At 45.4% G+C, this 21,796-nt stretch overlaps 1 protein-coding gene and 1 long non-coding RNA gene across 5 annotated transcripts in view; one reads left to right on the top strand and one right to left on the bottom strand.

Annotated features, from left to right (window-relative positions):
• RRP12 (ribosomal RNA processing 12 homolog) overlaps positions 1 to 12,522 on the top strand; it is a 52,343-nt gene extending 39,821 nt beyond the window's left edge. For all 3 annotated transcript variants that reach the window (XM_053312464.1, XM_053312463.1, XM_053312465.1), the window contains 5 exons: positions 7,737 to 7,786; positions 8,028 to 8,106; positions 8,528 to 8,595; positions 10,568 to 10,650; positions 12,048 to 12,522. In XM_053312464.1, coding sequence (XP_053168439.1) covers positions 7,737 to 7,786; positions 8,028 to 8,106; positions 8,528 to 8,595; positions 10,568 to 10,650; positions 12,048 to 12,150 — 383 coding nt within the window. In that variant the 3' untranslated portion in view covers positions 12,151 to 12,522. The remainder of the gene's footprint in view (positions 1 to 7,736; positions 7,787 to 8,027; positions 8,107 to 8,527; positions 8,596 to 10,567; positions 10,651 to 12,047) is intronic.
• A 1,764-nt stretch (positions 12,523 to 14,286) lies between these two features.
• On the bottom strand, positions 14,287 to 16,519 carry LOC128352173 (uncharacterized). Of its 2 annotated transcripts, XR_008320243.1 has the most exons (3): positions 15,962 to 16,519; positions 15,700 to 15,788; positions 14,287 to 14,752 (listed from the first exon to the last, which is right to left on the bottom strand). It is a non-coding gene; the product is annotated as an uncharacterized LOC128352173 (long non-coding RNA). The 2 variants fall into 2 exon arrangements; XR_008320242.1 differs by lacking the exon at positions 15,700 to 15,788.
• Positions 16,520 to 21,796: the final 5,277 nt, after the last annotated feature.

Below are 21,796 nucleotides of genomic sequence, written 5' to 3'. Positions count from 1 at the left end.
GCTCCCGAGAGCAGGCAGCCCCTCTCCATGGCTCCTATTCAGGCTTCCCCATTGAATAGCCCCCCCCCTGCTGGTACCAATAGCGCAGGCCCCGGCAGGAGACCAGGGAGCGGCCCCTCCCCCTCCCCCCTCCTCTGCAGCCCCAGGGCCAGAGATGCCGGAGAGCTGGAAAACCTGGATCAGTGATCTGCTCTCGCAAGCCCTGCATCAGCGCAAGGCGGGAAAGAGGGGCCGTAAGCGAGGGAGGCGATCACCCTCCCCCTCCTCCCCCTCCTCTTCCGATTCTGACTCCACCCCACATGGGAAATCCCACAGAAAGAGGCGGAAGGGCCGCAAGGGGCAGCAGAAGAGGCGTAGGGATCCCAGCCCCACTGCCACACGCCCTGCCCCAGCCCACTCCTCAGAAGACACGGGCCCAGAGTCCCCTACCCACCTAGGGAGGGTCCCTGCCCTGCCTCGTTCCCCCGTGGGCCAAGCTGATACAGCCCTTACAGGGGGGGTTTGCCCTGATCTGGCAGACTTGGGGGACGATTCCAGGGAAGAAGGGGAGTGGTCTGATGGACAGGCAGGGATGGAGGAATCCACCCCTCAATTTAAGCGCCTTTTTTCCATCTGATGATTTCTCCACATTGTTTGTTAAGGCCATGCGCACCCTGGGTCTCGATATTGAGGGTTTGCATCCTGGGGCTGCTCCCTCCAAGGAATCTCTGGTATTACCTACACATTCTTCACCAGAGCTCCTGTTTCCCTTGCCAAATACCTTCTCAGAGGTTCTCCAGCAGGAGTGGCAAGCACCAGCGGTCCAGAAGAAGGTCTCTTCCTTAGCTAATAAGCACTACGCGTTCATCCCCTCAGCAGCTGCACAACTCCAAACGCCTCCAGTAGATGCTCACATCTCAGCCCTCACCTCTCGTGCGGTCCTCCCACGAGATGGAGAGTCAACGCTGAAGGATCCCGCCGAAAAGAGAATCGAAGTACAGTTAAGGAGAAATAACGATTGTATCTCTCTTTCTATCAGAGCCTCCATAGCCGCCTCCATCATTTCTCGGGCAGCACTGCTCTGGACCGATGAGTTGCTTCAGTCTCCTCCCCCAGATCCAGCCAGGTCCCGCCAGATTGCCCTAAAGCTCCAGAAGGCACAAGCCTACATTGCTGACACCACCCTGGATGCAGTACGTTTCGGGGCCCGAGCTACAGCTACTAATGTGATCGCTAGGCGAACACTCTGGCTCCGCCACTGGCAGGTTGATGCAGCATCAAAAGCCAACTTAGCGGCAGTCCCCTTCTCAGCCACTAAGCTCTTTGGGGATGAAGCCCTTAAGGACATCCTCATTGAATCCAAGGATAGAAAGCTGACCCTTCCCAGCACAGCCAGGAGGGACGAGCGGCGCCCCTTTCGTAGGGGTCAGCCTCAGCAGCACCAATTTCGTTCCTTTCGCCCCTCCTTTCGCCCCCACGAGCGAGACAACAGATTTAGGCGCCCCAATTGGCCAAAGGGTAACTTCCCCGCCAAGTCCAATTCGAGAGCCCAGCCAGGCCAGCAGTTTAAACCACGTCAAGCACAGTGACTCTTTAAAGATAGGAGGTCGCCTCTCCCACTTTTACCATGCCTGGGAGGCGTCCACCACAGACAAATGGGTCCTGAAAACAATTTTAGAGGGGTACTTAATAGAGTTGTCAGGCCCCCCATTACACAGGTTCCTGCCCACCCCAACTTCTCGTTCTACCACAAGACACAGAATCCTTCAACAGGCCATAGACCACCTGTTAGCCATCGCAGCCATAGAGCCAGTTCCCCCTCAAGAGCACCGTCAAGGGCTTTATTCAATCTTATTCACCGTGCCCAAGCGGGACGGCTCCTACAGGGCGGTCCTCGATCTAAAATCCTTAAACCGATGGGTACGCAAGCGCAGGTTCCGTATGGAGACTCTCCGCTCCATCGCGGAGGGCCTACAACACGGGGACCTGATGGCATCAGTGGATCTGACAGAGGCCTATCTACACGTTCCTGTTCACCCTTTATCCCGTCATCTCCTCAGATTCTGTTACAGGGGAGCACATTATCAGTATCGTGCCCTCCCATTCGGGCTCTCCTCGGCCCCAAGGACATTCACAAAGGTGCTGGCTCCTCTAGTAGCCTACATCCGCCTGCAAAAGGTCCGCCTCTCGGCGTACTTGGACGATTTGATCGTGATGTCGCGAAACCATGCAGAACGGGACGTCCAGATCACCCTAGAGGCCCTAACGTCCCACGGCTTCCAGGTCAACCACGCCAAGAGCCACCTGTCTCCTACATTCCGTCTCCAGCACTTAGGAGTAGTCCTGGACACCCAAAGGGACCGATTCTTTCTTCCAGAGGAACGCAGACTCAAGATTTGGTCCATGACATCAAAGACCCTGGCGACCAGCAGGCCTCGCGTCCTTCAGCTGGCTCAGTTATTAGGTCTACTGGTTTCCTCCATCGACTCTGTCCCCTGGGCAAGGTTGCATCTCCGTTGCCTCCAATGGTTTCTCCTCCCCTTCCAGGAGGACATTTCCTCCAGGTCGTCCAGGAGGGTTCAACTGTCTCCAGAAGTGCGCTCCTCGCTCCGCTGGTGGCTCTGCAAGAGAAACCTAGAGGCCGGCAAGCCCTTTCTGGACCTCCCTCGAATTCTCATCACCACGGATGCGAGCCTTCGGGGATGGGGAGCTCACTGCCTTTCTCAGTCGGCCCAGGGCAGATGGTCCCCCGAGGAGTCGGGCCACAGCATGAACTGGTTGGAGCTCCGTGCGATTCGCCTGGCCCTTCAAGCCTTCCTACCTGCGCTGAGGGGCAAGGATGTCCTGGTCCAGACCGACAATGTGACAGCAAAAGCACACATCAACCGGCAAGGCGGCACCAGGTCTCGCTCCCTTCATCAGGAAGCAGTTCTGCTCCTCCGCTGGGCCGAATCTCACCTGTCCTCCCTATCAGCAGTCCACCTGAAGGGAGAACTGAACGTACAAGCGGACTGGCTGAGCCGGCAGGACATCCACCCAGCCGAATGGACCCTGAGCCGCAGAGCCTTCTCATTCCTGTCCAGAAGACTGGGAACCCCTCAAGTCGACCTGTTTGCCTCTCCCAGCAGCACCCAACTTCCGCGGTTCTTCAGCCGGTTCCAGTGCCCACAGGCGGAACAGACAGATGCCATGACGGCTCCCTGGCCAAGGACCCTCCTCTACGCCTTCCCACCACTTCCGCTTCTGGCCAGACTTCTCAGGCGCATTCGGCTCCTGGGGGCCAGGGTGATTCTGGTGGCCCCTCATTGGCCCCGCAGGCCGTGGTTCCCAGAGATCCTGAACCTCGCAACCGGGCCTCCAGTTCTGCTTCCCATCTCCGCAGACCTGCTCTCGCAGGGCCCAGTACTCCATCCAGATCCCGCCTGGTTCCAGCTTGCCGCCTGGCACTTGAACGGGAGCTGCTAGGGGGCTTCGGTTACTCCCAGAGCGTTCTCGACACACTGATGGCCTCCAGACGCTCTTCCACTCACCGCATTTACCAGTGCACCTGGAGAGTTTTCCTCAGATGGTGCAGAAACAGACACCTGACTCCGAGGGCATGTTCCCTACCCGAGCTGCTACAATTCCTACAGGACGGCCTTGACAAGGGCCTTAAGGCCAATACCATCAAGCGGCACGCTTCGGCCTTGGCTCCTCTCCTGCTACCATTCAAAGGCAAGCCTCTCTTGTCCCATGCCCACCTGAAGCGTTTCCTGCGTGGAGCATCGCTAACATCCCCTCCTGTAGTACATAGGTTCCCCACGTGGGACCTCCACAAAGTCCTGCGGGTCCTTCACAAGCCTCCATTTGAACCGATTAGGTCCATTTCTTTACGCCTTCTCTCTCTGAAGTTGGCCTTTCTGGTGGCCGTCACCTCGGCCAGGAGGATCTCAGAATTAGCCTCACTGTCCTCCAACCCCAGGTTCTGTGTATTCTCTGCCGATTCAGTAACCTTAATCCCGGACCCTTCAGTTCTCCCTAAGGTCGCCTCCATGTTCCACAGGTCTCAAAACCTGGTCCTGCCCTCTTTCTGTCCCAAGCCCGTCCACCCCAGGGAGAAGGAGTGGCATAAGTTGGATGTTCGCCGCTGCTTAAAGACCTACCTTAAAAGAACTGCCTCCTTCAGGACGACGGACTCGTTATTCGTCTCCTTCCTACCGGCCTCCATGGGCCAAAAGGTCTCCTCAGCTGTCATCGGTCGTTGGATCAGGGCCTGCATCTCCTTGGCATACGAGACCCAACACTTGCCTCCACCCACGCGAACCACGGCACATTCAACTAGAGCGGCCTCCACTTCAGCAGCGTTTTCCACCAATGCCCCGTGGGAGGAGATCTGCAGAGCGGCCACGTGGGCGTCCCCGTCCACCTTCACCAGGCACTACAAGATGGACACTATGCACTCCGCTCAGGCTGCCTTTGGCAGAAGGGTTCTGCAACATGTCCTTCCCCCTCAGTAGCCTGGGACCCCCACCCTGGGTCACCTGGCTTTGGTATGTCCCCAGGGAGTTGTCCTCACACGGCAGCCGAGAATGGAGCATTGGTACTCACCGTGAAGGCTTCTTCTGGCTGCCGTTGTAGAGGACAACTCGACCCTCCCTATGCGGTCCCAGACTCCTGGGGGGATGGGGCTCTATCTTCCTGCTGTTTTTTCTACCTGTTGGTTTACCTGTTGTTGTTTTTTACCTGTTTGTTTACCTGTTGGTTTACCTGTTTCCGTTTACTAGCTCTTTTTTCTACTCATATATGTGTGTTATTGAGGTTGCCTTCCGTTCGAAGCTTGGCTGACTACAAGAACTGGGTGGGGTTACCATCCGGCTACTTTTATAGCTTTAGAATTAGCATACGTCCTGCCCTGGAGCGAGCATGGGATGATAACCCAGGGAGTTGTCCTCTACAACGGCAGCCAGAAGAAGCCTTCACGGTGAGTACCAATGCTCCATTTTCCAGCATCTTTGGGATTCTCTTCTTCTTGTATATTCTGCACATTATTACTATTATTATTATTTCTTGTTTACACAGTCAGACAGGTGTTATTGACTGGTTTGTTTTATCCAGACATCGAGTCCTTCCCAAGGACCTGGGATGGCTGAATTTTATTGTCAATACTGTTGGTTATTATAGATATTGTCGCAAAAAATAGGCTGTTCCCAGTAAAGCTGCTTTTTGTAATTGGCTGGTGGTGATTTCTGTGGCCCCTATGGTGTTGAGGTGCTCTTCAAGTTGTTCTGGAATTGCACCTAGGGTGCCAATTACCACTGGGATTATTTTGGTCTTTTTCTGCCACAGCCTTTCAATTTCAATTTGTAGATCTTTGTATTTGGTGATTTTTTCTATTTCTTTTTCTTCTATTCTGCTATCCCCTGGTATTGCTATGTCGATTATTTTAACTTGTTTTTCTTTCTTCTCGACTACAGTGATATCTGGTGTATTGTGTGGCAGATGTTTGTCTGTTTGTAGTCGGAAGTCCCATAATATTTTTACATCTTCATTTTCTTCAACTTTTTTCAATTTTATGGTCCCACCAATGTTTGGCTACAGGTAGCTTGTATTTTTTGCAGATGTTCCAGTGTATCATCCCTGCTACTTTGTCATGCCTTTGTTTGTAGTCAGTCTGTGCGATCTTTTTACAACAGCTGATTAGGTGGTCTACTGTTTCATCTGCTTCTTTACAAAGGCGGCACTTGCTGTTTGTGGTGGATTTTTTGACTTTTGCTCTTATTGCATTTGTTCTTAGTGCCTGTTCTTGTGCAGCCAGTATTAAACCCTCTGTTTCTTTCTTCAAGTTGCCATTCTTAAGCCATTGCCAGGTCTTGGTGATGTCTGATTTTCCACTTATATTGTGCAAATATTGACCATGCAAATATTGACCATTTCTCCATTTTTCTGCTCGGGTCTTGACTTGTTCTTTCTTGTAGGCCTGCTTTGTTTCATTGGTGTTGAATAGTTTCGCATTATTGACCATTTGAAGTGCATCTTCTTCACTGTCCTTGATATATTCTTCAAGGCCTCTTTTCTCCTCCTCTACTGTTTGATGGATTTGCAGCATTCCTCTTCCACCTGAGCTGCAAGGGAGGTAGAGCCTATCTACATCAATGCGGGGGTGCAGAGCATGATTGATGGTCATGATTTTCCTGGTCTTACGATCTAGCATCTCTAGCTCTGCCTGGGTCCAGTCTATTATTCCTGCAGTGTATCTGATAACAGGTATAGCCCAGGTGTTTATGGCTTGTATGGTGTTCCCGCCATTGAGTTTGGACTTGAGGATTTTTCTAACTCTCCTGATGTTTTCACTTCCAATTTTTCTTTTAACTTCAGCATGTGCAATGTTATCAGCCTGGAAAATGCCCAAGTGTTTGTAATGTTCTTTCTCTTCCAGGTTCTTGATGTTGCTTCCATTGGGTAGTTCTATTCCTTCTGTTTTTGTTATTTTTCCTCTTTTCATTATTAATGCAGCACACTTGTCTAGTCCAAACTCCATTGCTATATCGCTACTGAATATACGAACAGTGTTTAGCAGTGATTCAGTTTCTGACTGGGACTTGCCATACAACTTCAGATCGTCCATGTACAGCAGATAGTCGATTTTACTGGATGTTTTAGATGTTTGGTATCCGAGGCCTGTTTTGTTTAGTATTTGTGAAAGTGCGGTCATGGTGATTATAAACAACAGAGGGGATAGTGAGTCCCCTTGGAAAATGCCTCTTCTAATGCTAACCTGTCCAAGTGTTTCACCATTGATTGTTAACTGTGTACTCATTGCTTTTTTATATAAATATCTGAATGTTTTTGCTGACACCACTTGTTTCTAAACATTTTAGTATCCATGTGTGAGGCAATGAATCGAAGGCTTTCTTGTAGTCAATCCATGCAACACTTAGATTGGTTTTTCTTCTCTTGCAATTTTCTAAAATCATTTTGTCAATCAGCAGCTGGTCTTTTGTGCCTCTGGTGTTTGGGCAATTTCCTTTCTGTTCAACTGGAAGCTGTTTGTTAGTTAATACCCTGTTTCCCCGAAAGTAAGACCTAGCAGTAATTTCTGATGTACCGCTAATTGCCCTAGTGCATTTTTGGGGGCTAAAATTAATATAAGACACTGTCTTATTTTTGGGGAAACACGGGTAAGTGTTGCATCACTTCATCTGCTATTATTCCAGTTAATAATTTGAACATGGTTGGGAGACAGGTTATCGGTCTATAATTACTTGGAACTGCACCTTTTGCTGGGTCTTTCATTATGAGATGAGTTTTCCCAGTTGTTAGCCATTATTATTAATTATTATTATTATTATTATTATTATTATTTCAATTTCTATACCGCCCTTCCAAAAATGGCTCAGGGCAGTTTACACAGAGAAATAACAAACAAATAAAATGGATCCCTGTCCCCAAAGGGCTCACATTCTAAAAAGAAACATAAGATAGCCACCAGCAACAGTCACTGGAAGTACTATGTTGGGAGTGGGTAGGGCAGCAACGTTCTTTAACTATTCAGATCTATGTAACTGGATAACTTTCTTTAATGTAAAAACTTGGATTTTGTAGCTTTAGAATCCAGGAACTTCTTGGTACAGAACCCAAAATGTTTTAATACAAAACTTATTCTCTGCATGGAGAGAGACAGAGGATAGCTCATCCTCCCAATGAGCCTGATGGGCTTAATTAAATACTATATCTGAGGTGGGTGCTATATCTGATGGCCATTGTGTCTTTTGTCACAGGAGTGGATGAAGAGATGGCAGATCTAATGCAAGAAGTTGGGATCCGAAGTGTAAGTCATGAGAAACGGGAAGGTGAGGGTGGGATTCTTGGCATCCTCTTTGAAAGTGGTGAGTGCCCCCAAATTGTTGCCAATGTTGTTTGCTCTTCGAAAGTTTACAGAAAGTCTAGTCTAGACACTTTTTGACTGTCAAAAGTAGCTGTTAATGCCAGAGAATTAGGAAGATCTTGAACTCTCTGGTGGGAAGCTTAGTTTATCCTGCAAGTGCCTATGTATGGAATCTCTCTTGCAGAAGAAGGCTCAAAAGCGCCGATTCCGAGAAAAGGTAGATGATGAGGAGCACGGCACTGATGCACAATCACAGTACAGAGGTAAATGTTTTCTCTGTTATCTCCTCCCACTCTGTCTCAGGATAGGGCTTATACAAATTAGGCAAGCTTGGTTCATCCACTGGAAGGAGGCCCTTCCCAGTTCTGTATTGGTCATTAGATCTTTTCTCCATTACTCTGAGCTTTATTGCCTTTATTTTTGAAGGGGATAATTTCTTATTCTTTTCTTAGCATTTACTTAGCCAGAGTGGAAAGGGAACCAATCATTTCATATTTTGCCAGTTACTTTTCAATTTGCCAGCTAATCCTTGACCCCAAATCAAAGAATGTTGGCCCCTAGCAAGCCTGCAGCCAAGTGCAGGGCTGGGCAGAAACCTCTTTTACTCCACAGCTGAGAGAAGAGAGCAAGTTTCTTCCACTTTTCAAGCCCTGACGTTGATCCTCTCTTGTTTGTTCTCCACAGCTGGAGGCTCAGGAATCCATCGGCCTGTTGGCAAGACTGCAATACCTGGAGTGGAATACAAGGCGAAGGTAAGATCATCATTTGAGGAGCTAGCATTTGGGGTGGCTGTCGTGGCCAGAGCCTGTTTACATGTACAAGACCATTATCGTCCTCATCACAGAAAGCCTTGTTACTGGACTTAAAAGCCCAAGTCTGAGTTTGTGGTATCCTCAAGGAGTGTTGCTGGTGACTTGGAGCAGGAAATGAGGAGTCTCTGTCTTGTTTCTGGGATACTTGAGTTTCAGCCTAAACTTAAGATGGCATGTAATCTCTAACTATGCCAGCCCCATGTTCAGAGCAGGTCTGGTCCAAAGTACTTGATCAATCAGTGTCTGAGGAATTTAGAAATCGTGCCTTTTTAATGGTTGGTTGACATGAGGTAGCTATATGGAGGCATCGCAGCTGCAGAAGGTCTTGGATGTTGCATGCTATCTGGACCCATTTTGGTCTGCCTTCCACACTGGGTTTGGGACAGAAATTGAGGGATGAAATTAAGATGGAATGTTGGGCAGTGTAGAGAGTGTGACAAGTGGGAATGACAGCTGAAGCAAAAGGTTGACTGATGATGCTGGTTATAGTGTAAGTTATTCGTTAGAAACATTATTTTCTTTAACTGAGCAAGCACGCAAGCTGCGGGGGGTGAGGGCGGGCGGGCGAGCCGCGGGGGGATGCCACAGGCTCAGTGCACAACTGCACAGATGCTCTGTGCGGGGTCAGCTAGTAGGTCTTAATTTGGCTTAGTAGTTGTCCCGCAGGGGCCAGAGCCTTGAGTGAGAACCCAGGTATGTCATGGTCCAAAATGGCATTGATTGCTCTGGTGGATGAGACTGATACTTAATCGAGATAGCACAGAGGTGTTAGTAGTCAGTAGAAGAGCCAATTGGGGAGTGGTTCAACCTGTTGTGGATGAAGCATTTCCTCTAAAGGAGCAGATGTGAAGTCTGGGGGTTCTTATGGATCTGGTGCTTTTCCTGCATAATCAGGTGGCAGTGGTGGCCAGGAGTGTCTTTGCGCAGCTTCAGCTTATGTGCCAGCTACAACCCTTAAAGAGTAGACTAATGCAACACATGTTACATGGGCCTGCCCTTGAAGACTATTCAGAAACTTCTGTTGGTGCAGAATGCAGCAGCCATGCTGCTTTCTGGGGCTGCCTAGAGAGGTCATAGGATCGTGACCTTAAAATAAGTGCACTAGCTGGCAGTTGACTTCTGATCAAGGTCTTTACCTTTTAAAGCCCTAAACAGCATAGGACTCAGATATCTTAAGGACCACCTACTCTCAAGTGAGTCTATCTGCCCAACAATATCAGCTTGTGGGATCTGCTCCACATGCCAACACATTTGGAGATTTAATTGCCATTCACATGGGAAGGTGCAAGTCCAACTTTGCAGAATATGAAAACCTGTTGTATGGCCTTCTGTCTTTTACTTTATGGAGATTTAAGCAGTATTTTAATCAATTTAATGTTGCTGTTTGTTAGTTGTTTGTTTTTAGCACAACTAAACTGCTTGAGGCTATTGCTATTTTTTTTAACAAAAGGCAGTATACAAGTATCATTTACAATATGTACAATATTATATCTCTCTATCCGTTCAGTCATGTCCAACTCTGTCACTCTATGGATCAATGTACTACATGCCGTCCTGTCTCGTACAGCTTTCTTTAATTCTGTCATGGTCATTCCAGTGTCATTTTTTTAATAATATCCAACCACCGAATACAAGGCAGTCTCCGTCTCCTTCTTCCGCTGATCATTCCCAACATAATTGTGAATCAGCTCACATGACATGACCAAAATATGTCAATCTTTGTTTAGTAATCTTAGCTTCTAGCGATATTATTGATTTAACTTGATCTAAAACTTCCTTATTTGTAATTCTCGCTGTCCATGGGATACGCAACAGTCACGTATATAAGTATATGATATTGGATCAGTGGGCTGTGCCACGTACTTGGTGTGCCCATCTGCCACTAAACATTGATCTCTTTCTGTTCCTACAGAAGGGCAAAGGTGACATCAAGAAGAAGGGCCGGCTGGACCCTTATGCCTACATCCCACTGAACAGAGCCAAGCTTAACAGGAGGTATGACACAAGAATGGTACTATGTGGTGAAATGCTAGGTGATGCAAGCAAGGTCATTGTTTTGACCGGCTTCCTTTTTACTGTTCCTGGTCTAAGCAGGAGAAGTTCGTGTTGAAGCTGACCATTACCTCTATCTTTAGAATCCCCCCACTCAGAAATAATAATTTGCAAATTGGGGGCTCCTCCAGCAGGGATGTGCACAACAGGGGCGGAGCCACCATTGGGCGAAAGGGTTCAAAGAACCCAGGCTATCAATGGGAAAAGGCCACTGAGCCCTGCCTCATGGCTTGGGCTCCATAGGAGCCCAGAGCAAACTTCCCCCTCCCACGCCCGGGCGAATTCTTTGGCAGTTATTTCAAGCAGTTCCGACTGCCCGATAGAATGTTTTTCCCTTCCTCTCTCTCTCCCTCTCTGGAGGTAGAGAAAAGGGAAAACGTCCTATCAGGCAGCCGATGCTACCTGAAATGAGGAAGGGAGAGATTGTTCGGGCTCTTGGCAGCCCAGGCCACGCCCCCTTTGCATGTGACATGGGGGCGTGGCCTGGTCTGCTGAGAGCCCAAACGAGCTCTCCCCTCGTCCTTTCAGGCAGTATCTGCTGCCTGACAGGATGTTTTCCCCCTTTCTCTTCCTCCAGAGAGGGAGAGAAAGGGAAAAACCTTCTATCGGGCAGTTGGAGCTGCCTGAAATAATTGCCAAAGAGTTCGCCCGAGCTCCTGGTGGCCTGGGTGTGGGTATGGGGAGGGGGAGGCTCTTGGCGCATAGGAGGGAGGAGTTTGCTCTGGGCTCCTCTGGAGCCTGAGCGACACCCCTGTGTATGTGACGTCGCACACAGGCATATTGGAGGGGGCCGCCAAGCAGGGCTGGATGCAGGCGGGAGGGGTTACCTTTTTAAGGAGCAGGGAGAGTGCACATCCCTGTCCTCAGTGCTGTCTCAACAAATGCTAGTGCGAGGCTGCTGAGTACCTCCTTGTAGCCCTGGTCAGAGTCGTTCCAGAAGTGGCCGGTGCGTGTGCGTGATGTGCATGTGTGCACTGGCCACTTCTGATAAGACACTGACCAGGGCTGCAAGGAGGTGCACAGCAGCCCCACACCAGCTTTTTTTTTCTTCTTTTTTTTTGAGACAACACCGGTGGTGGGGTGGGGATGATGGGCACCCTCCCTGCTCCTTAAAGGTGCCCCCCCCGCCTCTGAACTGGTCTGAATGCCGGACCTCTGAACCAATTTGGCGGTTCGTAAAAGGACCGCCGGACTGGTTCATGTACATCTCTATTCTCCACACCTAATCTGCTGGCTGCAGAAAGTTGACTCCGAAATACCTTCTCTGCGGTACCTGACTATTTCTCTGCTTTTGCTGTGGGCAGTACTCATTCTAACCCGACTCTCCTTTTCATCGGCAGGAAAAAGGCAAAAATGCAGGGACAATACAAGGGCCTGATGAAGGGGGCTCAACGTGGTGCCCAGGCTGGCAAGAGGCATTGCAAGAAGCAGCCCCATATCTGAAGAACAGGGGTCTTGTCAAAAACTTTTCTGTAGTGCAGTTCCTGCCAAGACACCTGACTGTGGTCCTGGTTGCTGCCACTTGAGCTGTTCTCTGCAAATGGAATGTGGTCACTAGTCCTGCACGTCAGCTGGGTATACTTCTTGGTCAAAAGAAGAGGATTAGTTGAAGATGTACGTTCCATCCCAGTCCCCACTCTAGTATTTATGGATCCATGCAGTTGGGCTTTGCTTTCCAGAGGGTATTGCTATAGTTTGCAACACTGCTGTGTGTGTGTGTTCACCCATCCTGGGACTTATGTGTGTATGCAAGTGAGAAAGAGACATGATTGTTTGCTCCAATGAACTTCTGAGCAATAAATGTTAACAACACAACTACAGTGATTCCTCAACATAACCAGGAGAAGCTTAGTCCCAAGACAGCTGGTGTCTCACACATTTACTTCATTGTGCAAAAAATAACAAATTGCTGGCCAAATGACAACTGGGAAAAGTCAAAGATCTCTCCTGAGTTTCAAGGGCTGTACTAGAGGATAAAACTGGAAGTGAATGTTGGGTGTTAATGATAGTAAAGAAGATGGGCCAGGGAGGGCCAGAACACTATAAAGATTTAAAAATACCAACCTTTGAGACAAAATATGCCTGCTCCTTTTTTAAAATGTGTTTTTGCTACAATGTAGCAACACAGGCTATAGTTAATTAAAACTGAGCCTCTCCAGACTTAGACTGCCATACCAACAATTCAAATTCCATACAACACAAATTTGGCTGTTTGTGGTTAGTAGTAATCTGTTTCACATGTTTGTGATTTGCTTTCTTTGCAAATAAGGGATATGCAGAGAACCATGATTCAAATCACGTTACAGTGGGCACATTCAGACTCAACGTAGAACCATGTTTGATTTTAACCATCCTTCATAAAACAGATTCACTCCATTCACAGACTAAGGAATGAGATGGTTTGTTTTGTCTGCTGATAGTTTCTTTGGCATCCCCCTTTACCCAGTCCTAGTAGTACTTCCATATTCAACCCCAGAGTTCCTAGCCTGCCCAATTCCTGGCAGTGCTTAGCCTCATCATTCCCTCTCCTACCATTGGTTGCCAGCTTAACATGGGCATAGAAAAGCTGCACAAGCCACTCTGGCATTTTTCACCTGTCCTTGTCTGCTCTCAGCTGGTTGAAGCCTAGCCCTGGCACAGCTATGCAAAGAGGGCAGCCCAGAGCATTCTTGGAATCGTTTTGTAGAGGGAGTCTGTGCCGTGATGCATTCATGGCTTGTTTTCGGCCCCTTAGGCATCCATCTCTTTTCCTGCACCCATATGGGTCCCATCGTCAATCTCCTGGTCAATTTCTTTGTCCCACAAACAACACCTGTGGGACTGTTACTTTAAGAGAGTGGCTGTTGCAGAGGGGGGATGGGAGCTGTGATGTCAGTAGTCACTAGGAAGGCTTTGTCCAAGGGTATGTTTGGAGGAGAAACCACCTAGAATGTTGTGTTTCCCGGCTGCTCTGTTGCTGGCATCTCTGTGTGTGGAGGCAGAGCTCTTGCAACAAACTAAACCATTAAGGTTGGTTTAGGGCAAAACATGATGACAAATTGAATTATGGTTGAAACAAACCAAACTCCCACTTTGTGATTATAAATGTTGGTTTATTTGGCCAGATTGAAGCTCAGTTGAATTAGAGAAGCACATTCGGATGAAAAAACAAACCAAGAATGCTTAAACTGAACTGAGGTTCTGCGTTGCTTCTGAATACACTCTATGTGTAAAATATCTACCTTTTTAAAAAGAGCTAAAGGAGAAAACCATGTTCAGCAGTCATACAGTACAATACAATAATGACAATTATATTGGAATAAGGCATCTGGGGATCATGATTACATACTCCATCCAAATTTTGTTGCAGTGTCTTACTTTGCTATCTATGAATTACACACACACACACCTCCCCCCTTTTTAAATGGGGTTTGTGATGGTTCTGCTACTCTACATCCTGGCAACCAAACCTGTCTTTCCTCTTGCTTAATCTGCTGCCACCATTTATCCATTACAATAGTTTTATCTTCAATAGTTAATATTCACTGCCCTTGGGAGGTAGTAAATGCAGGCATGGGAGTTGCACCAACAGACAGTCCATTAAACTAAAAGGTAAAGAGAACTTAGTATTTCCCAAAAGGTGATCCTTTTAAATAAATACAGAATTGAAAAGAATGGTTTACAGGATTTCTTGATGGCATTTCAAGGTTTTGGCTATAAGTGTTCCTCTGTCTCTGATAACAGTGGACTTTCACCTTTGCTCTGGCAAATATAAATGACTGGGTTTGATCTTAGAAGCTGTTCTGAAGGAAGAGATAAAATATCTGACACTTATTTTCTTCTCGGCCTTCCTTCCACCAGCTCCCTTCCTTACCTCTAGCCCACCATTTCTTCTTCTGCCTTACCCTTTTTTTAACCAGCTATTTTCCTGGTCAGTCCTTCAGCATCTCGTTTCCAACCCGTCAGTTACTTCTTCACCCACTGTCGGTTAACTGCCAACTCAACACTTGCTGTCCAGGTTCTGAAGTCAATGGAACTCTCCATCAGCCAAATCCAGCCATGCCCCCTAGAAACCATAAATAGGATCCAAGCATTTAGCAACAGTTGCCATGCTCACCTTCTCACTAAGCCTCCAAACCAAGCAACATACCATTCTTAACTAAACCCTGTCAATTCTTCACAAGGTTAAATCGATGCTGGCCTTTTTAATAGAGCTATCTGCTATGAACTGAAGAGCTCATCCAATTTTTTTAAAGTGTTGCTAGAAAATTTTAAATCTTGGAGCTATAAAATGTTTTTAGTCATCAAATTTACTTTAATCATGGCTGTGGTTAATAAGAGAGTTGGTTGTAGAAATTACGAACAGCAGAGAGAGATTTAGAGCATTAACCTACCAAGTAGTTAACTTCTATTCTACTCTACTTAAAACTAGTGCTGAGACTACTGTTCTCTAGCAAACACTTTTAAAGTGAAAAGGTGACCTTTTGGGGAGCTTGGAATGTTTTCCTTCTCTTCATCTTTTCTCACCAGTTCGGGGCTGTGAACTTCAGTAATCAGCTACACCACCATTTTTTATTTGAAAAATAGCTCCCATGACAGGTCACAGTTACATTGGTGGCTAGATGATAGATCTGGCTATATGCCTAGGTCCCAGGAGCAAACAAAGCTAGTTCAGAGCAAGGGCATTGCCCTCTGATGTCTTCATCTAAACCAGACCTAATTGGCTATCTGATCATATTTTATCCAAGAAGGGCTATTTTGAACAAAAAATATAAAGCTGTAGCTGCCAAATGCCCCAGAAGATAGCGTTACTACCACTCCCTGAATTCAGAGTATGAAGGGAAAGAACTGATTCATGACTGCGTCAGGGAGGAGTCTACGTGGCTCTCTGCCTTTCCCGAGGAGTATATTCCTGGGGAAGGTGAGAAAATGTTGAAGTGTGCTCTTCTCTCCTGTTTTTTCTTAGCCTGGCATAAAAGTGTGTTTTATTACTTTTCATATAGTTTTCATTACCTGCCCAGAGACAATTTTCTTTCTTTCTGATCCATCATGGTGGCAGTCCATTTTCCATTAGATAGGCAGGGATCCTTTTGAGTGATCCTCTTGTTTAGCATTATATTGATAGTACAGTCACAAGAAATGTGGGAAAGCAAGAACAATTAACTCTTTGAGCTCAAACCAATATTCTAGTCATGGTTAGATGTATTCTTTGAAAACTGCCAACAGGAAGTTGTTCTGGCTCAGTTTAAAGTATGGAGATGGGATCCATACATACCTGTAAGTGCTGAAGGAAGAAGTCCTAACAGTTTGTGTTCCTTGCAGTGGGCCTCTTATTGATAAACATGTTGCACATGTTTAGTAAATCCTCATCAAACTGTTTTGCAAAACCATGATCCAGAATAGGACCATGTGAGCCTAGCTTTGTTTATGGACTGGGTGTAGATGTTAATTTTCATGCTCCCTTCTGTGGCAGATACTCCTGGAGGCAAGGGGGAAAGGGCGGAGTCAAGAGATTGGAGGGTGCTCCTGGCAACAGTTGCTAGGGAGATGAGAATGTTGGGGAGTGGCAGTTGAAGAGGGGGAGAGGGAAATGGGTATTAAAATCAGTGTTGATAATCAATTTTTAAATTTAAAATTTTAATTTTTTTAAATTTAAATTGTTTTAAGAAAACAATAAAGAACCTAGTCAAAGATATCATCATAAATATTAATCATAATATTTGATGAACATGTTAACAGCAGTATACGGGGATGAGGGATAACAGAACTGATCAATCCTATGCCGCAGGTGATGTACATGCAACACTCACACTCAAGCCCTTGCTCCCCACCCACCCCCAAGTGCAAAGACGAAGGTCAAAGAATGTTAATAGAGGATTTGGGGGAATAGAGTAGATGTGAGCAAAGAGGAGGAATACAAATTTTAGGAATACAACTTCTTTTACTGATGCAACAAACTACTAAAATATATATTACCTTACAAATAGACAATGAAATACATAATTGAAATTACAATCTGATACATACAATATATTTAAAGGAGCACTCTCCTTCAAGTGCCACATCTTTTTAACCAACAGAGCAGGTGCCAAACTGGGGGGGGGGGCTTTCGCCATCCCACCCTCCCTGCTTTTCCCTTCCCATCCTCAATTTACACTTCCATGGGCTGCTGCTGCAGCTGCCGGGCTTGTTCTCCCCCGCTCACCTTCGTCTCTAGCGCCAAAGCGAGCAAGTGAGCTGAGGCATTTTGTTTTTTTGTTTTGTTACAAGGCGCTCAGCCTCAACAAGTCAGTACTGCGGGCGCACACCATGATGGTTTCCGGATTTTGGAGCTTTCCGGATTGTGGATACTCAACCTGTATTATTAAAGTCACCCATTATCAACAAATGGCACAAGGTATCGCATGTCTTTGTTTAGCCCACAAAGCTTTCAGTTGATGTTTTGTTACAGGGGCATAAAGAACACAAATCTTAAATGATCTAAATGAGAATCAGTAATCTCATCATGATCCCCCAAGACAGTCTACGTACATAAGTATACCATTATCTACTTGTAAACAGTCAATTTTAAGATCAGATCTATCTTTGAATAACAAAGCTACACCTGCATGACCTGTCTCTGTAAAGGACAAAAAAAGAGACCATACATCAATTATTCTTGCACTAAGTAGCAATGTTCATTTTTTAAGTGGATCTCTTGAAGAGCATAAATATGGTAGTTAAGATATGCTAAGAACATATAATTTCCTGTCTCCTATTGACTTCTTTCAGACCATTGGTGTCCCAGGTCAATAGATTAAAAGAGTTTAAGATATCACAAATAATAAGAATAGAAATAAAGAACACTAGAGATACACAAAATACAGTAAACCAAACAGGAAAAGTAGAAATGAAACAAAATAAATAGTATCATACAGAAAAAGGAAACCAATTAATACAAGATGATCAACTGAAATAATTCTTCACAACAATAAATTTAGTCCATCAAACCCAACAGGCTCATATTAACCTTCAGAAAAAGGAAATAACCTTTTTCATCCTGTAGCCCCAATCCCTTTGGAGATGGCAGCAATACCTTCTACCCTGTCCACACAGACAACATGCAGAGGTGTAGTCCTACCTAAAGTCTGATGAGCCACGGAGTGGGGGTGTGTGGATCTAATAAAGGAGAAGGTAATTGGATGTCTAAGGGAGGGGGAAATGGGACTTCAATAGGCCCATCAGTACCTGGAGGAACATTAACAATTTCAACAGTTTTAACATTTGCAACATTATCAAAGTGCCAACATTTTCTAATGGATACTCTTGAATGACCTGTTCATCCCAGCTCTTACCAGTCCAGCAGAAGCTACATGACCCTCTTGTACAGATGGAACTGAAACATCATCAATCAAAACAATTTCTTCTATCTACAGAGGCACCCATTTCTTGTTCTTTTTATAAACTGCTTGAGGTTTTATTAACTTCTTCAATATCCTCCTCCAAGAGATTAATTTTCACATTTTGATAACTACATTTAGAAAGAAGTTCAGCTTTAGCTTGTTGTTCTTGGGCAAGCTGAGCAAGAACATCATCTAACTTTTTAACAGCAGGGTCCTCACCCCCTGAAATCTTAATAGCCGGATCTTTATTCTGCAGTGCCTGAAACTATACTCTTTTCCTCTTCCAGTTCCTTAATCGTAACTCTGTATTTTGTGGATTTCCCACATTTCAGACAACAGTTCCTCTCTTGATGTAACTGTTGTTCCAATGCCTGCAAAGAGTGTGGTGTAACTAGAGTATCTGTTCCTGAGCGGCAAGTCTGAGAGCAGAGTGATTTTTACCTGCACCATTTTTCCTAGGCTTCCTCTACATCTTAGGTGAACTTGTAGAGGACGTTCTAGAAAACACCATTGACTGAAGAACCTCAGTAGCCAAGCCAGAGTCCTCTATCTCTTCCCCTTAAACAGTGGATCCATTAGCCTAAGCTAATCCTATTTCTAATGAAACGGTTAGTTTTATATGCACTCCCCTTATCCCCACCTGTATGTCCTTTATCTTTATTTTTCTTCAGTTTAACCTGCTTCATAAGAACATAAGAACAGCCCTGCTGGATCAGGCCCAAGGCCCATCTAGTCCAGCATCCTGTTTCGCACAGTGGCCCAACAGTTGCCGCTGGAAGCCACAGGCAGAAGTTGAGGGTGTGCCCTCTCTCCTGCTTTTAATTCTATCTCTAAATATGCATTAAGGTTATATTAGACAACAAAAATGTACTTTTATAGAAAGTTATGATTACATCAAATCTTCCTGAGTAGTAATTTAAATTGTGATTTAAATCACTAAAATTTGAGTCCTCCTTTGAAGCTATTTAAATTGATTTGATTTAAATCAAATCAACCCTGATAAAAACAGAGAATAATGGAATTGAGACTTTGGCAAGTGTGGACAGCTTATATTGTCAGTAGAGATAAGGAACAGGCAGGCTGGAGACAAACTGATGAGAGCAGTTGCACTTCATGGGACAGAACAACAGTGAGGAGCAAGGGATCTAGCAGCCTCCAATGCAGACCAGCATCATGAGATCATTGACTTGTTGAGCCACCTGGGCAACACCACAGCAACTAACAGGACATCTTTTATGGCATATTTGAAAGGGGAGATAAAACTGTTGTACAGGAGAAATTTAGATGGATGTTTGTTTTTATTCCTTTATTTTTATAAAAAATATTTTAAGCGAAAATATTTGTTCTGGTTTCTGTCTCTTCTCTCTGACTGATATTCAAGTGGACTGTGGCTTGTATTTGTCACATGTTATTTAAAACAACAACAATCGGTGTCCTCAATTTAAGACCATGGGAGCTAGTTGCTGACGGAGGAAAGTTTTATGCATGAACTGCATGCAAACTTTGAAGCAGTTGCTTGGAACATAAGAACAGTCCTGCTGGATAAGGCCCAAGACCTATCTATGAAAAACAATATGACCCAGATATGCCACTATACCATGGAATCTCTATCTACACACCTATACTCTTTATTTAAAGTAACACAGTTTACACCACATTACTTACAGGAAAATGGATAAAAAGATGATGCCAAAAAGTCCCCAGTAGTTTCACTGGTAGTGGAAAGGAAGGAGTCCTTAAAAATAAATTGGGTTGGTTTGCATAAAAGTGTAGGGTTCTTTCCTTGAATGCTCTTTACTAATTTCTTGTATTGAATCAATTATTTATTTAAAAATATTTAATAACCTGGCTTTAGGCACAAAAGGTCTTAAAGTGGCTTAAAATATTACAATAAAATACAATTTCATTACAGATGACATTACAGCTGTGCAATATATCAGAGCTTAACAGTAATACAGCAGCCATTAAAACAAAATTAAAGAGGATTCAGTCAGTCAAAAGTCTCACAGAAGAGAGTTTTCACAACCTTTTTAAAAACCACCAGCAATATAGCCTGCAGGATCCTCCATAGTTGCCATGCAACCACAGAAAAGCCCTATCTCTGCTTATCAGTGAATGAACGTGCTAGAATGAATGAACGTGCATTAGAAGGGCCTGTCACAAAAAGCTGGCAGATCAGTTTGGCGAGGTACCTTGCCAGCTGTATGTACTGGAATCTTTTCTGACCCCTCCAACTGTATAAAGAATATCTTCAATAATTTGTTCTTTTCTATAGACATTTAAAAGACATTAATAGGAAAATTGCAGAATTAGCCTTTACAGGGAATATTTCCCGCTACAGAAGTGATCATTCACACACAAGTAACTACCAAGAACTAGGGTGTGTGTATATGAGGGGACATTTCACATCATGGTCTCTCCAGTGCCCATGAGTTACCACCCTCACCCTCCTTTTTAACATGTGTCTATTAATGTTCTCTTATTGTCAGCTGCCTTGGAGACTTTCTGTCACACAGAAAAATGGGATATATGTATTTTAAATCAATATTGTTCTGCTGGCTGGCTATCTCTTTACTAGACAGACCACTGGCTAATCAGCTAGAAGGTTCCCTATTAGTGGTTGAAAGGCCTACAGCCAGAGAACTCTCTGGGTGTAATACCTGTGAAAGGTCAGCAAAATCTGAAAGTGGTGTCCATCAAACTAAAGAGATGGGTATGAGTGAAAAGGGAGGTTCTAATTCACAGTTTGAGAGAAAGACTGAATATGAAACAAAGTCTGAATGGAAAAGCTGTGAGTGGGGTCAGCTAGAAGACCAAAACAGTTGTTGAGCTTCTCTCTGGAAACCTGATTTGATGATTTGTAGGAGTGTGAATGCTGCTTGCCTTCTCCTGAAGCTCAACATATGTATTTGTGAATACAGTCGTCCCTCGCCAGCCATGAGGGTTCGGTTCCAGGAAACCCTCACAGTTGGCAAATTTGCGGTTGGGGAGCAATAGGGAATAATTGAAAATGGGGTTAGGGGAATTGTGGTTGAGAAATGACCCCAAAATACAGTAAAAATTAGAAAAAATCCCCCCTGACCCCCCAAATCCCCCCCCCCAAAAAAACATCAAAAAAACCTCACCAAACCTCAGATACTCAGGTCGTGGTTGGTGAGACTGATCACAATTTCCCATTTGCGGATACTCAAATCTATGATTGGGAAACCCGTGGCTGGCGAGGGACAACTCTAAACCAAATTATTGCAAAGATATTATAGGTCTACAGCAGCCCTGTTGTAGGCCAGCATCTGTAGGAGAGCCAAAGTTGAGCAGCCCTGGTCTACAGTAATCTCTCCTTCAAAGGGTGCAAGTCAGAAAAGTTGGGTGGTGCATTCTCCCCTCTGAAATTTCTCATCATTCAAGGAAATGATGGAGAGTATCATGCTGCACACACCAGTATTCCCTCTAACAGGGGATCCCAGATGATGTTAACTACAATTCCCATAATCCTCAAGCAAAGGCTATTGCAGCTGGGGATGCTGGGAATTGTAGTTAACATCTGGGAATCCGTTAGAGGGAACACTAGCATGAGATGGGGGGAATGACGATAAGGCCTATGTGGGGCAATTACACTTTGCTTTTTCAGCAGTAGGAGTAAGATATCTTTCTGCCTGCTCAGCATACACCATGGTTCTGTTTACACCATTGCTTATTTGGAGCTGACTGGAGCTCTTTCCTTCCTTTAC

This window comes from Hemicordylus capensis, chromosome 3, assembly GCF_027244095.1.
Source record: "Hemicordylus capensis ecotype Gifberg chromosome 3, rHemCap1.1.pri, whole genome shotgun sequence".
Lineage (NCBI taxonomy): Eukaryota > Metazoa > Chordata > Lepidosauria > Squamata > Cordylidae > Hemicordylus > Hemicordylus capensis.
This window is presented reverse-complemented; position numbering and strand designations above follow the sequence as displayed.